This window comes from Notothenia rossii (genome assembly GCF_949606895.1).
Source record: "Notothenia rossii genome assembly, chromosome: 1".
Lineage (NCBI taxonomy): Eukaryota > Metazoa > Chordata > Actinopteri > Perciformes > Nototheniidae > Notothenia > Notothenia rossii.
In genome coordinates, this window is record NC_136912.1 from 74,680,275 (window position 1) to 74,695,474 (window position 15,200).

The 15,200-nt window shown below is 39.7% G+C and overlaps 1 protein-coding gene across 1 annotated transcript; it reads right to left on the reverse strand.

Annotated features, from left to right (window-relative positions):
- Nucleotides 1-972: 972 nt before the first annotated feature.
- On the reverse strand, nt 973-10,900 carry meltf (melanotransferrin). Its single transcript, XM_079676620.1, has 16 exons — nt 10,747-10,900; nt 10,120-10,274; nt 9,357-9,456; nt 8,328-8,513; nt 8,082-8,238; nt 7,280-7,347; nt 6,978-7,162; nt 6,494-6,659; nt 6,199-6,350; nt 5,606-5,702; nt 5,318-5,512; nt 4,668-4,821; nt 4,167-4,234; nt 3,896-4,080; nt 3,332-3,524; nt 973-2,854 (listed from the first exon to the last, which is right to left on the reverse strand). The coding sequence occupies exons 1-16, from the start codon at nt 10,793-10,795 to the stop codon at nt 2,787-2,789; spliced, it is 2,178 nt and encodes a 725-aa protein (XP_079532746.1). The 5' UTR covers nt 10,796-10,900; the 3' UTR covers nt 973-2,786.
- Between the last annotated feature and the right edge of the window lie 4,300 nt (nt 10,901-15,200).

Here is a 15,200-nt window from a genome sequence, read left to right on the forward strand (position 1 = left end):
GTGAAAAAAGGTAAGATACACTTTTAAAACTTGTTGAGAGCTAAAACTAGTCTTTGCTGCTGCCTCAAAGAGGAGCAGGGAGGAGAGGAGAGAGACAGGAGAGGCTGATTCAGGAGCACAGACACACTCACAACTATAAATGAACCAAAAATAAATTAATAAACAAGTTTCAGTGTTTTTTTCATATTGGAAATGGTATGTTATTGGTTATGGGCCATGATTTTATGATTATTTAAATGTATACAGTTCTGTTTAATATAGGTGTTTCCATAGATCTAGTCTCTTTATTTCCCCCTCAAAATGCACCAGATTGATGCATTTAACTCCAAAATTAATTAAAAAAATCTTACCTGGGGAGCGTGCCCCCGGACCCCCCTAGCGGATTTGAGGTCGACCCCCACTTAAAATCACATTGATAGCTTCCTAAATACATTTATTTTTTTAAATAGCAACTCATTTCCATATGTTTATGTGTGGGTAGTAGATTTAAACTATAGGGCTATCACTGTGGGCCCTGCCTGTACCTGTTCGCTCTGCCATCGCGTGAAGGGTCTACTAACAAGCGACCAACAGAAAGGTTAGTGTTAATGTTTTGTCTAAATGCTTTTCAGCATTGGTTTTTGTTGATTCATTAATTGTTTGAAGTAATTTTTCAAGGACACATTTGATGATTTCAGCACAAATGCTAGAATGTGTTTCTTGTCAGTATAGACCATTTGTATATCAGTGAGACATGTCACCATGGGTCCTATGTAATTCCACTTGTGTGGATTAATCAAATAAATAGTGGGCAGATCAATTGATTATGAAAATAACTGTTAGTTCTACACTTAAACTTTAAAACAAAAACAAAAAATGTTACTGCTGCAAATGTACCAGTCCATTTTCAAATGGGAATAAATGTTCGTAGGGGCTTGGCTTGGTCAATATGACACACACATACACAGACACTCAGAAAATGGCCAAACTACATGCATTTAAAATTGTTTTATTTAATTTGAAGCACAAAAAACAGCTCATTTAGGCAGTTTTATGTAGCAATACTTGTGCAGACTCACTGGTCTGGCAACTAAATATTAGTCACATGTTACATCATTTCACATAGAAATAAATCTCTATCAGGAGGAAGAGAATGCATTAGTTTCTGACAGCATGAGTCAGCACATATACACTGATATGGCATCTGAACATCATATAAAAATAAATCTCTTAACATCGGAAAATACACATCTTTCACCCTTTTAAAACAGGAAACAGCATCAAGCAGCATGAAGTAGCTTACAGTAGATATGACTTGAGCAAGTTATTTTGAGTTAACACATTTCTGGAGTGAGTTGTATGGGTTAGAGTACATGAGAGCAGATTTTATTTTACTCAGGTCTATTATAAACATTTATTTCCTTTTAGCTATTATATTAATTGGACACAAGCATTGCATGACTAAATGTATCAAGCCACAACCCGTTTTAAATCAAAACGGGATCAATGTATGTTTCCAAGTCAAACACAAATGCAAGTAAAACCCTTTTTTAACTATGAAAGTTGAAGACACATATTATTAAACCGTGTTGTCTCCTCCTAATTAACACAAACTCCTCTTTGACTCAAAGCATCCAAACAAACAAAATCCATTCACTCTCAGCACAAACCACAGGATGTTTTCTTTATGTTCTCCCCAAATCTGATGGAGCCTACTCCATGTGTTTCCAGATGTATGAAATGGAAAGCTTACAAGGTGTGAGAAATGGCTCCAAGTGTATGCTGACTATCTGCTGCTAAAGCAGTTTCCATTTATGATCAAAATAATAAGATACAAGCCAGATTAATATATTTAACTTGATTTTAGGTGATTGAGGAGAATACATGAAGCAGACAGCCTGGATGAACACTCAGCCACTCATCATCACACTATCCCCAGCACAGCTGTGTGGAGGCAACACTAGTGCATATTCACTGATATGGCATTAGCTTATATTAGCGACACAGCCTAAACTAAAGAAAGGCTTTGTTAGTTAGTAGTACTACTCACACAGCAAGTGGCAGCAGAACGGAACAGCAATATGACTTCTATATTTACATAAAGACTTTTAAAAATGTAGTTTTAAAGGTTCAATATGGCGAAAAGCTAAAGGTCGGCGAGGCTAAGCTAATCAACTCCTGGCTCTAGCTCCAAACTCATAGAGCATTTTGTTACTCGTATTTAAAAGTAAGTGAGTAATATCAATTGATCACAATGTTATTAAGGATTCATGTAAAAGTTCATCATCAGATTGTCGGTTCTTTGTCAAATTAGCTTCAGAGAGACTTGAATGAGCCACCCACTAAGGAAATGTAACAGGTGGCCGCATACACACTGATATGGCAGCCCACCTTTAGTAAACAAAGTGGCAGCAGCACATTCTCTCATCGTGTCTGATTCACACAGGCTGAAAGTCTTTGGCAACTAAACTCTCTTATCTACAATACCACGAGGCAATGTGCTTCCATCCAACACCAGCACCATTTAAATCCAAAGGCAGCTCCAACATGACTCTCTCATATATATATTAAAAAAAACAATTAGTAAGAAATTATGCAATTTGTAAGATCAAAAATAGTAGAAAGTTACAAACTGATAATTTCACTTAATTTCTCTTAGAAACTTGAGAGAAAATGGACAAAATAATCAGGCATGGAGAAGGGGAAGTCATGGGAAGGGAAAAAGGAATGTGAAGTGTTAATAGATTAGAAATAGAGAAAAAAGTTATGAAAGTGAGTTGGAGACGTTGCTGGACGCCTGCAACACATTACATCCAGAGGTCGGTCAGCATGAAGCTGAACAAAGCCATCAGCAGCAGCAATACAGAGGACTTCACTGTAAGTTCAAACAAAAAAAGAGATATTAAATATGTTGTAGGTAAGAAAACAATGGAAATCATTAGAAAGCTCCCCTATCTGTGTATTTATTTTATGACTGAATGATCTATATCCTAATTGCACTCCACTCTTCAGTTATACCGGTAATTACAAGAGGCTGCTAATTTGCTCATCCTTTTTTTTATTATCATACATAGTGGCACAATTGTAACTATCTGTCCTGTCCACAAAGTTGACTTTAAAAAATGAATTAGCCTTTGCTAAAATATAGAACTGCCGAATACTAGACATTGTTGATCTACTTGGCAAACCTGAGAAAACATTTGCTTTCTTCACCCTTCACCCTTGTTTCAATTTACAACCTTTCAGTTGCTTTGGTTATACCCACACAAATAAACATGAAAAGAAAAAGAAAAATCCCTCTGATTTACATTGGATAGTGTGGAGTGACTTTAGCTATTTTGTTTGTTTTTACCTGCACTGGATGAGTTACACTCCAGGTCAACCAGCGAGTCCATGTAGCCCTGGCCCAGCCACTCCTGGTAGGTCTTCCTGTCACCAACACCGACAAGGATAACAGTGGAGTCTTTGAAGACGAGGTCTGTGCCCTTGTAGTCCTTCGAGTCAAACATCTTGAACTCAGTACCTGTATCACTGCCAAAATATGTCTAGTATAGGGAAACAGAAATAAAAAGGAACTTAATAAACATCACAGACACCATTTTCTTCCGAAATTCCAGTTAGCTGTTTCTGTTGGATTATATTGTCCAACAACATGCTTTCTTGGGCCCAATTAATAATTCTCAGACGTCAGAGCATATTTGATGCACCACCAAAAATCATCAAAACATAAAATCTGATGTATGAAAACCTACATTTGGTCTCAGAAACCTTTGAGTCTTTTACAGTGGAGAATCATTTATATAATTATTGTTTCAGATCTCTTTACTTGGTTGGCTTACACCCTCTGAATCAATCGGTACGGTACAGTGTTACAGACCGTACGCTGTATAAGCTAGAGACATATTAATAATTGTACCTGTGCGCGGTCAAGTAGTCCATAGATGGCGTGGATGTTGGTGTCGGGCCGTACCATTACAGCGTGGGAGGGGACTCTGGCCAGGTTGCAGTGTCTGTACTGTGTTACCTCAGCTTTAGTGTCCTGAGAGCACAGCAGCTGGAAGTCTTTAGACAGGAGATCCACTGCCCACGTTTCACCATTACCTGAACAAACACAAAGAAAAATTATGTCCCTTAAAATTACACGACTCTTATAAGAATATTTTATTTCTTGAAGTTTGTTGTCTTACCATCAGTATTTTGAAGGACAGTAGAATGTTTGATAAAAGCCACATCTCCTTCTCCTTTTGCAAGACACCTGAAAGGACAGATAGACAGACACATGCAGTATGGGTGCAATGTTCAATAACATTTTATATTGGAGGCAATACAGTTGCTAATCAGAGAAGTCTTTACTGGTGCACTTTTCCCCAAAGTCCCATAAAATGGAGTTCAATCATCTGTACAAAAGATGAGGACGAAGTTCATTTTAACTCCATGCTTTTCAGCAAGGAACTTCCAATCACAGACCTTAAAATGATGTGCCGGTGGGTTAAACCTAAGGATTAAAGTACTAATAGGGTCATTTTGGATGAATTAAGCAGCTGTAGCGCAGTCATTCTGTCAGAAATAGGTTTCCAACAGTCTAAAAGCACCCATGTTCATTAACATGTATTATATTGTTGGGGATACAGGGACAAATTGGAGTGAAAAATGTAACTTTGACGCAGTGCAGGGGTTTGGGGTGTTACCTGAAGGCACCGTCGTATCCATCATACAGGTCTTTTCCCTTCTCACACTTGTTCTGTCCTGATTCGGTGCCCACACACAGCCCACACAGGTTGCTGGGCATACCGGGCTGGTTTGCACCTGGTACGCAGCTTTTCTCAAAGAACCCTCCCACGGCTAGCCATCATGGGAAACATAAAAAAATAGAAAGTCAAAGAATGGAAGAAAAAGTAAGGCTTTTAAAACAAATGGGTTTTATAACGAACTGTCCATTCTTTACATGACGTTTGTTTTACTTGCAGAAATGAAGAGCATTCAGCCTGATACAATAGTTTTGTAATTTATAATGTGGCTTTCAGTAGCTTTCCTTTATGATGTAATCTTGATTGGGCGTGGTGTGGATCTTTGAGCATATCATCAAACATGTCAAGACAAATTTAAAGTTGGCAGTGTGAGGGTTTAAATAGCATGCATTAATAATATAACACCAAATCCATTAGATTTGAGTCAAATCCGCAAAAACTTTGGTGGAAGTTAGGCGTGAGGCATTCTTTCCCAGTTGTAAAAACGACCTGCATGTTTGTATGAATGCTATTTTTTCTGAGTTCTGACTATTCTATCTCAGACCACTACTACACACAGACACAGATTCACACACCAACATCCCACTGACCTTGGGGTATCTGACAGTGCTTAGGTGCTATCAGGCCTCTCTCCATCAGCGTTGCTACGGGAACGTTCCAGCCAGCCGTGCGACCATATCCGGTGTGACAGGAGCGACGGCCACGCAGGTCGTCAAGGTTACGGATGTCAAAGCTACTCTTTTTCACCACTGCGACTGCATAGTACATGGAACCATCTCTGCTCTCTGAAGACAACAGAAACAACAACCTCTATCTCCTGCCTTTGTAACAAGAATGTGTGACTTTGCTTGTGTGAGTTTATGTGTTTGAAATCGTACCTGTGTAGCTCTCGCCGGTAGCAGGGACCAATCCGTACTCTTTGCCTGCTGTGTAGATGTAACCTCCATCCAAGGTGATGGCATCAGCCTCGTTGTTCTACACAATTATCGAAGGGAAGGGCGGAGATTGAGATGCCAGAACAGCTTATCACAGATAGTTGGTGTTGCTCAAAGTATAGACCTACAGGTCTCAATTCAAGTCCAAGTCCTTCTAAACAGGTCACAGGGTTAGTTTAATACATCTGAACAATGAAAAATGCTTGCGTCAAGGCTATATGGATCCTAATATCCATCTGTATGTCTTCCATATTGGTCCCTAGAGGATGAATAATACTGACTTTACAGATCCCTAGACTTTTCCTTTGTGGACATTGTGGTTATCCTCGGTTGTCAGTGTACAGGTCTGCAGAGACAAATGCGTCTTTCTCTCATGTCCTTACATAATGACTCCAGTTCAAACTTTTGGTAAGTGTTATTTAAGGTATAGTTTTAGAGTTTTTCCACCGTAGAGCACAGATACTGTGTTTTAATTTGAATGAAAGGAAATCACTGTAGTTGTTCTTCAGCAACCGCCAGCTGAAATCATCTGTTACCTTGATTCTCTTCATGCAGTCAGTCACAGAGTCCCCGTGGACACATTTGATTTCTGGAGTCAGACCTTTGTTATGGAAGGCCACGCTCATGTCAGCACATTTCTGCTGCTCTCCACTGGACAACACACACCAACGCAGGACACCTGGGATATCTGAAGATAGACAGGTGAGTTGTAAAGGAAGAAAGAAATATGAATTGATAGGTAGGTTTCCCAGTTAGCTAGAACGGGTACATTTACTCATACATTTCACAAAGAAACTTCATAGAAATCAACGAGTGCCATTTTTGTTTCACCTTCAGCTTTACAGTCCATGGCTGTCAGAGCATCATGATAGTAGCGATGCATCCACTTCTCAGGGTCATTTGACTCGGCCCCCAGAAACATGGTGGATGACTCAGAGAAGAGAACAGTTCCTCCTCCGTAATCCATAGATGAAAACATGCCGAACTCTGACTTTGCCTGCAGATGACAAGTAACACTCAGTTCATCTCACGCACAGAATCTCACAGTAATGAATGCTAGTCCGACTCCTTCAGTGTGTATCAATGTTAGAATCTTGAAGATTTTCTTCTCTTAAGTCACTATATATTGTCGTAAAAGGTAACACAATGGTGACTGAATCTATTGCCCAATGATGAGATTACAAACTGTTGGAACATTCTCAAAAAGTGCTCTTAAATAGTGATGAATCGAAATTACCGGCATTGAAAACCAAACAAGATCTTCAAGATTGTAGCTTTAAGATACTTCCTGTTATTTGTGGATGTTTAAACGTACCAGTCCCTCCGTCAGCATGTTGAACACCAGAGAGGGAGTGACGTCCATGCCAACAACAATTCCACGAGATGGGATGCGGACCAGGTGGCATCTATTCCATTGAGAGACAGGAGCTCTAGAGCCATCACGACACAGCAGCTCATAATCCGCTGAGTTCAGTTTGCTTGCCCAGGAAGGAGTTTTATCTGGTGAAAATAATAACTGGTTAGCTAACAGACATGCTAATAAGCTAACAACAAAGTGGCTGAAAATGTAACAATTGATGTGGTCATCTCTGATTGTACAGCTAACTAAGAGGTTACCATCAGTGTTTTCAGCGACAGTGGTGTGTTTGATGAAGGCCACCTCTCCTGCATCCTCAGTCAGACACCTACAGAGATGAAACACAAAGGAGGAGTTGAGAATTAAAGGTCCATGCTACTTGGAGAATGTCACGCCAGTTGCTTTGAAAGTGTTAGTGTTTCTTGACTCAAATTCCTATCCTTTGCTTTCTGTCTCGAAGAGGAGGATATCAACCACTGTGCTATGGCCTTGCATGTGTTGGTAGCCATGCTAGCAGTGTCACTCTAGAGATGGGCATGTCTTTTTTCACCTGCCACTTTGCTTCAGAATTCGAAATGTTATCAACCATTATATTAGATTTGTGTTGATGTATATGGGTCACAGGTGATGAATCCTAAAATCTTTGGTTCCCTGACTTTTCCTCTAGTGATGTTAATTGTAGCATGCTAACGTGATCAACTAAAACAGTAGAGCTAAACATGTTTTATATTAACATTCTAAACATTATTAAACATTAGGATTTATTTCAAATTGCTCAGTTAAGTGAATTGTTTTACAGACATTTTAAAAACATGTCCATTAAGATTGTGCTTTTTTTTGCAACCAAAACTTAACATTTTCCTAGCAAATGCACATTATTTTTCTAAAGGAAAGCCCGAAAACTATATATCCTTTTGTTTAACGACAACATAGCTTTTTTATTTATATTTTGATATGTTCAATGTGCTACTGTTTGTAAAATGTTATTAAAGATGAAATGTCTCTAGATAGGTCCTGGAAGTAATTCTGCAGTTCTGCAGAACAGTAACTTCTGTGTGTTACCTAAAGGCTCCCGCGTAGCTGAAGTATAACTCTTTGTCGCTCTTGTCACATTTGTTCAGTCCTTCACCATTTCCTTTGCACAGCTGACACAGAGACGCTGGATCACCTTCCTGGTTTGCTCCGGGGATACAGCTGGCATTGAAGAAATTTGCCACACCTGATGACACAAACACACAAAAGTCTCTCCAGCTTCCTGTATGTACACATACTGTATGCACAATTATTTATGTGAAGTGTATTTCCTACCCTGTGGGATGTTGCAGCCCACTACAGACATGTAGCCCTGGTCTATGAGGTATCCTAAAGGCATATTCCAGCCGGCTGTTCGGCCTTTCCCTGTGTGACAGCTCCTTTTTCCTTCCAGGTTGTTTATGTTGATGCCAGAATTTGCTTTCTTCACCACAGCAACTGCATAGTAGGTAGCACCGGTACCTGAGGCAACAACAGAGCAGGTATAAAACACACTTCACAATAACTGAGTATTTGCAATGTATTACGTGCCATTTCTACTTTGAGATATAATGTAGGAGATCAGTGCTGACTACCACTCATTTTTTTTTTTTTTTATATCCCAGAGACAGGAGTAGTTTTTATAATCAGGTAACACGTGTGATAACTTAGCCTGCATTAAGTTTCTACAAGTTAACCATAATAAATATCTATTACACATTTTTGTCAAATGTGTTGCTTTCTTGCTATAAATACTCATAAAGACACTTTTATGTTTGTATAAAAAACACAAATCTACAGCTAGTTGCTTAGCTTAGCTCAAAAACTGGAAACAGGGAACAGCTAGCCTGGCTCTGTCCAATAGACATTCCAACAACTTGCCATTACACCAACAGTTCTAGTTGTACATGTTAAACAAATTATACATTCTTATTATGTGATTTTTAGTCGTTCTTAAAGGTGTATTATTTTCCATTTGGACGGAGCTACTAGCTGTTGTTTTCAGTCTTCAGGCTAACTATGGTCACCCTGCTCGACTTCACACTAAGTGGCTCATCTTCTCATCTTTAAGCAATAAAAAAACAGGAATATTTCTCAAAATACTAAACTATTCTTTTTAACATTACATACTAAAACAACATACTGAATTGGCTAACATGTTTTTTAAGTTGATTATCACACAGGACCAGAGATTTATCTTTGGTCCTGTGTGAATACAAGTGTGAAATCATGTTTCACACTTGTATTTCTCTCTGAATCGTTATCTCTGTCTTCAACCATCTAACTGTGTTTGAGTTGCTTTTCAGATGAAATAAACATTCTAACCATCCATTTTTGATTCACTGGCAGCAATCTTGAAGGTGTTGGTTTTCCCCAACTTGTAGATGTCACTGCTGAACATGGACACGGCATCTGCTTCTTTTTTCTGCAGTAACAGAGAAAGCAAAAAGATGAATAGCGTTATAAATATCAGGACATTTCCCCGATGTATGTGAGCCCCAATATTATAGATTGACAGGGACAGCTGATACACTTGTAGAACATTGTACAAAGAAACAATAACTATTTATGGTATGGTTTAAAACATCTAAATGTTTTTGAACAGAGACACTGGATTTTTTTACAATATGAAAGTCTAGCTAAATCTACACTTTAAGATTACACTTTTACACTTTAATATTACACTTTTCAGCATATCATGTATTTCCTTATAGCCTAGCCTACATAGGACAATGCATTATTCAAACATTAAGGTTTGTGTTTTGCTCAGTTTCTGGTTACTAGGTTACTGCCAGAAATCTTCAAGTCTGTGGTTGCCCTAAAGGGCCCAGTGTGCTGCCTGATATCAGCTATAAAAAAGTTTATTGCAACTGTAAATTTAGTTCCAGCCTTGTTATCTTATGCCTGATAGTACCACTCAAAAATATTTAATGATCTTTTAATAAGTCTTCTGGTGTCCTGACTGATACAGATTTATAGGTCACTAAATAATAAGGTATTTTACACTGCAAATTATTTTATGATTGGCCTATTAAGGAACAACTATCATTTTTCAAAATTGCTTAAATTCCTCTAGCCCTATTCCGACCTGTAGTTTCTGAACGCAGCCCTCGATGGTCACTCCGTTGACACATCTCAGGGATGGACGGATCGAGGCTTTGGCGAAGGCCTCCGACATGGCCGAACATTTTTTTTGCTCTGCATCTGAGATGGTGCACCATCTGATGCTGCTCTGGCCAAACACTGAGAGAGAAACACAGACATCATTAAACTTTCCCACTAAATGAGTCATGAAAACATCCTGTCATCTCTATAACTATCCTACAGCTGTGAAAATATTCTACCGTTTTCAATGTACTTGATTTCAAACGGTTACAATACAAATTGGAGGAATACAAAATAAATATGTTTAAAATATATTTTTTCTAATGTTTCTATTCATTTCAAATACTGGAAAGTATTTTTTCTTCAGACCTCTAAAATTATCCAAATTATACACTTGTTATCACCTTATGGTCATGTACATCAACAATAAGTTGAGGTCAACTGGAAAATATGTTTAACATGTAATATAGATGATAATCTTGATAATCTTTCATTAAAACAAAAATACTATTATATAGAAAAATTCTGTTTAGTTATATTTGTATCTCCACCTCTAGGGCGATCAGTGCTGTTGAATACCTTTGTCAACCTGAAACAAATAATTTCTTACCAGTTTGTAGAATTAGCAGAAGAGCTGCCGCTGTCCTCCACATGGCCATGTCGTCGTTCTCTCTTCCTCTCCCTCTTAGGTAAAATAACCCACTTTCCCCTCTCTTCTATTTTATATGATGAATCTTGAGTCAAAGTCCAGCTTCAATCTCCAAGTCTCAGTTTAAAGTTCTCGCACAAAGCTCAAAAGAGGCTGTATATTTAATGATTTACAACTTCTACAACATGTAATTCAGGAGTCTAACAACTCGCGAGTGTTTAAAGTTCAGTGTAGAGTTTATGAAACGCCTCCCTGGTTTACCTGGCCTGACACGTGTCTGTTGCCTGGCTGCAGGCCAGAGTCCGCACAGAGAAGTCTTTTACAGCCAGCGGACCCTCCTCTGCTTTTCTGTGTGGTGCTTTTCCACTGATGGGGAAAAGGAAAGAAGTGATTCAGGCCAACACAGTGAGTCACTGACTCTCTACTCTGAGAGGAACAGCACAAGGGGCCTGTATACATTGTCTGACCTTTAAAAGTTCTCCTATACAGAATATGAGGTCAGTTAGCAGATTAAACTAATAGCCTTATTGATATGTTGTGGTTTCTGGGGGGTGTTATATTAGTAGGTTCTTCATATTAAATTATGTTGTATGAGCCAAGGTTAAAAGAAAAAGAGTGAGTGCTATTAGAAACAGAACAGATGTCGGGGCATTGGACAGCTGACTTTTATTTAGTTTGATTAGATCATACTCAGCTCTAACTGGTTCTGCCTCTTACTGTTATCTATGAAGAATCTGCCAAATGGAAGCTGCAGGATATGAGGACACATGATTACAATAAAAAAAGATTTCAGCAGACATCTGGTCAAAAACAGAAAAGCTTTCTAATCATAAAAATCTGTAATTGCTCTGAATGTTCCTCCATGTTCATACTCTGGGCCAACTGCACATGGCTGCGAGAAAACATTACACTTTAGAAATGATCTGCAAGGAATGAAGTCAGCAATATATTTCTTGTTCTTAAACCAAAAGAAATTAAGGTAGAAATGCATTTTAAACATAAGTTGAAGAGCAAAAGACTGCTCCAATTGTTATTACTACAAAGTATTACAGCTACAGATAGGGTCCAAGAATGGCAAGCCGCATGAATATGTGGGAGCAAAATCATTTCTAAATGCTCTTAATAATTCTCATATGTTGGCTTGTTTTATGTTTATTGGATTGTCTTAGTTTTTTAATGAAAGTTTTTAAATGCCATTTTATAGAATGTTTCTGCTGAACTATATTGTATTGCTCTTAATGTGCCTTGTGTTGAAAGGTGCTATATAAACTTGCCTTGCCTTATTGTAAGGCAGTGAATTTGACATTGAAAACTCTCACTAGCTATTTGAGTAGTCTGGTCATGCTGCTGCAACACTCACAAGACACAACGTGACAAAGCAAGAGTGACATGGAGTTGACAAGTCACGTGTCAGGACGAAGATATTTTACCCTCACAGCTTTCAGCACCTAACATCAGCTGCCCTGACAAGCTGCTGCCAAAATAAAAATCTTTAAAAAAACAAACGTATGAGCTGATTCAAGCTGTGCTGCTTACATACAAATAACACATTTTCTTTGCACCAAAATTTGAAACAGCAGTTCTTGCTGTCCACGGTTTCACAATAAAACTGTGTTCATCATTCTGTCACGTACTGCAGGCCCTGAAACACCGTTGGTGTGAATGAGGTAACATTCTGTGCATCCAAAGTACCTATAAAGTTCATACAATCTTTACAATTATTTGTGCAACACTTGTTTTGTTATCTTCACATCCTGAGGTTGATTTGTTGCCAAATGTAGTTATCTATGAGTTCAGTTTACTGCAGGAACTGTACCCTGTGATAACCACATTATGGCTTTGTGACCCGGTAGCTGGATCTACTCAAGGAGAATGTTACTGTGAACTTTCGCCCTGGCACATTTTAATGAGGTGAGACAGAAGCTGAAAGTTGGATCTGTAAAGATGACTCTGGATCAATGTAATCAGGAATTGACCTTAGAGCATCATATATAGAATAAACGGGAACTTTGACCTTTAAACTATTAAAACATCATTAAATCCGGCAACTAGAATATTCCTCCTAAAATGGGTTCCTTAGATAATCTTGCCCTTTATTTATTTGTATTGCTTTCCCTCCAATCTAGTACTTGCTTATTATAGGCAACTTCTGCACTTAATAATGTAATTTCTCAATAATTTCCATAATCCATTTATTCAAGGTTTGCTTGACAATATTGATGTTGCTTGGTTGGTTCACCACTTTGCTCTGAATGTAAATATCAAACTATTTGATGGACTGCAATGGAATTCGGGAGACATTCACGTTCCCATAGCGATTAATTAATTAATTGCTTGGTGACACTCCCACTTTACTCTAGCTCCGTCACCAGGTCAACCACATGTATGACCACATTCTCATCAGCCTCAGCTGTACATCTTGTTCAGTGCTAATTAGCAAATGTTAGCATGCTACACATGACAGTCATGATGGTCAACATCTAACCTGATAAACTCTAACATATTAGCTGTCTTTAAACAACTCTCCTGTTATCTCCATCAGAACAACCTTCTGGATCATAACCAGTCTGGTTTCAAGGCAGGTCACTCAACAGAAACTGCCCTCCTTGCTGTCACTGAGGAACTGCACACTGCTAAAGCAGCCTCCCTCTCCTCTGCCATCATCCTTTTGGACCTGTCTGCTGCATTCGACACGGTGAACCAACAGATCCTCCTGCGCACTCTCCAAGAACTTGGAGTTTCAGGCTCTGCACTTTCCCTCCTCACCTCATACCTCAAAGACCGCACCTACAGGGTTACTTGGAGAGGGTCCGAGTCTGACCCTTGTCAATTAACTACAGGGGTCCCTCAGGGCTCTGTTCTTGGTCCCCTCCTCTTCTCCTTGTACACAAACTCGCTCGGATCTGTCATTAGCCCGCATGGTTTTTCATACCACTGCTACGCTGACGACACCCAATTAATTATGTCCTTTCCCCGCTCAGAGACCCAGGTCGTCGCACGCATCTCTGCTTGTCTAGCTGACATCTCTCAGTGGATGTCTGCTCATCACCTCAAGCTCAACCTTGACAAGACTGAACTGCTTTTCCTTCCGGGAAAAGATTGTCCCACTCTTGACCTAACAATCAACATCGGCACCTCTGTTGTTTCCCCGACTCAGACTGCAAGGAATCTGGGTGTGACCCTAGATAACAAACTGTCCTTCACTGCAAACATAGCTGCTACAACCCGCTGCTGCAGATACACTCTTTACAACATCAGGAGAATACATCCCCAGCTGACCCAGAAAGCGACGCAGGTTCTGGTCCAGACTCTTGTCATCTCACGCCTAGACTACTGCAACTCCCTCCTGGCTGGTTATATGTTTATTTATTTATTTTGGGGCGTGGGGAATGAAGAGAAAAAAAAAATATGAGCATTTTATGAGCATGGGATTTTGACCCCTCATATAAACATATGCATAATGCTGCGCTATACTTTGCGGCCACACGCCGTTGCCAAGCAACGCTTATTGTTTTGGTGTCCTTTGATAAGCAGGCAGTCAAATAATTAACTAGAACTATCTAGAACTGATAGATTTGGACATAAACGCGAGTGAAGTTTAACAGGACGCGAAAGAGGGATCAGAGATCAGATCAGCTGCTGCTGACGGAGAACACGCAGCTCTGCATGATCACAGCTCTGCCCGCTGTGACGGACCGTTGAGTGGAGCAAAATTAAATAGGCTACACTAATGGCGCATTTACACTGCAGGCCTCGCTCGGTTTGGTTAGGCCCGGCTCACATTACAGTTTAGGAACTGGGGTAGTTACTATAGTAACTCAGTGTAGGCGGGGCGATCGGCTTTTTGGCGGGACACTGCATACAACTGCCGTGACGTCATCTTCAATGCGACACAATAATAATAATTATAATAATAGATTAAATTTGTTAGCGCTTTTACAGGTGCTCAAAGACGCTTTACAGATAATAGTGAAGAGAAAAGAAAAGAGAAGAAAGGAACAAGAAATAAATATATAGTTAAAGTTAAAGTCAAATAATACAAAAACAATCACACATTAAAAGCCAGATTGAAGAGGTGAGTTTTTGTGAGTTTTTTGAAGGTGGTGAGGTCGGTGCATTCTCTGATGGCTTGGGGGAGTGAGTTCCAGAGGGAGGGGGCAGCGACGGAGAAGGCTCTGTCCCCCCAGGTCCGGTCATTGGTGCGGGTGGGGATGGATAGGAGGTTGGCTTCTGATGAGCGGAGGCAGTGGGAAGGGGTGTGGTGGTACAGCAGGTCTGTGAGGTAGGGGGGGGGGGGGGGGGCTGATTGTTGAGGGCTTTGTGAGTAATGAGGAGGACTTTGAAGTGGATTCTTTGACGGACGGGGAGCCAGTGGAGGTTCTGGAGGATGGGAGTGATGTGGTCTCGGTAGCGGG

Coding starts and splice junctions, on each gene's coding strand:
- meltf (XM_079676620.1), bottom strand. CDS start 10,795: ATGGCCATGTGGAGGACAGCGGCAGCTCTTCTGCTAATTCTACAAACT. Junction 8,514..9,356: donor CAGTGAATCAAAAATGGATG/GTTAGAATGTTT, acceptor TTGTTGCCTCAG/GTACCGGTGCTACCTACTAT. Junction 5,513..5,605: donor TACCGGCGAGAGCTACACAG/GTACGATTTCAA, acceptor TGTTGTCTTCAG/AGAGCAGAGATGGTTCCATG.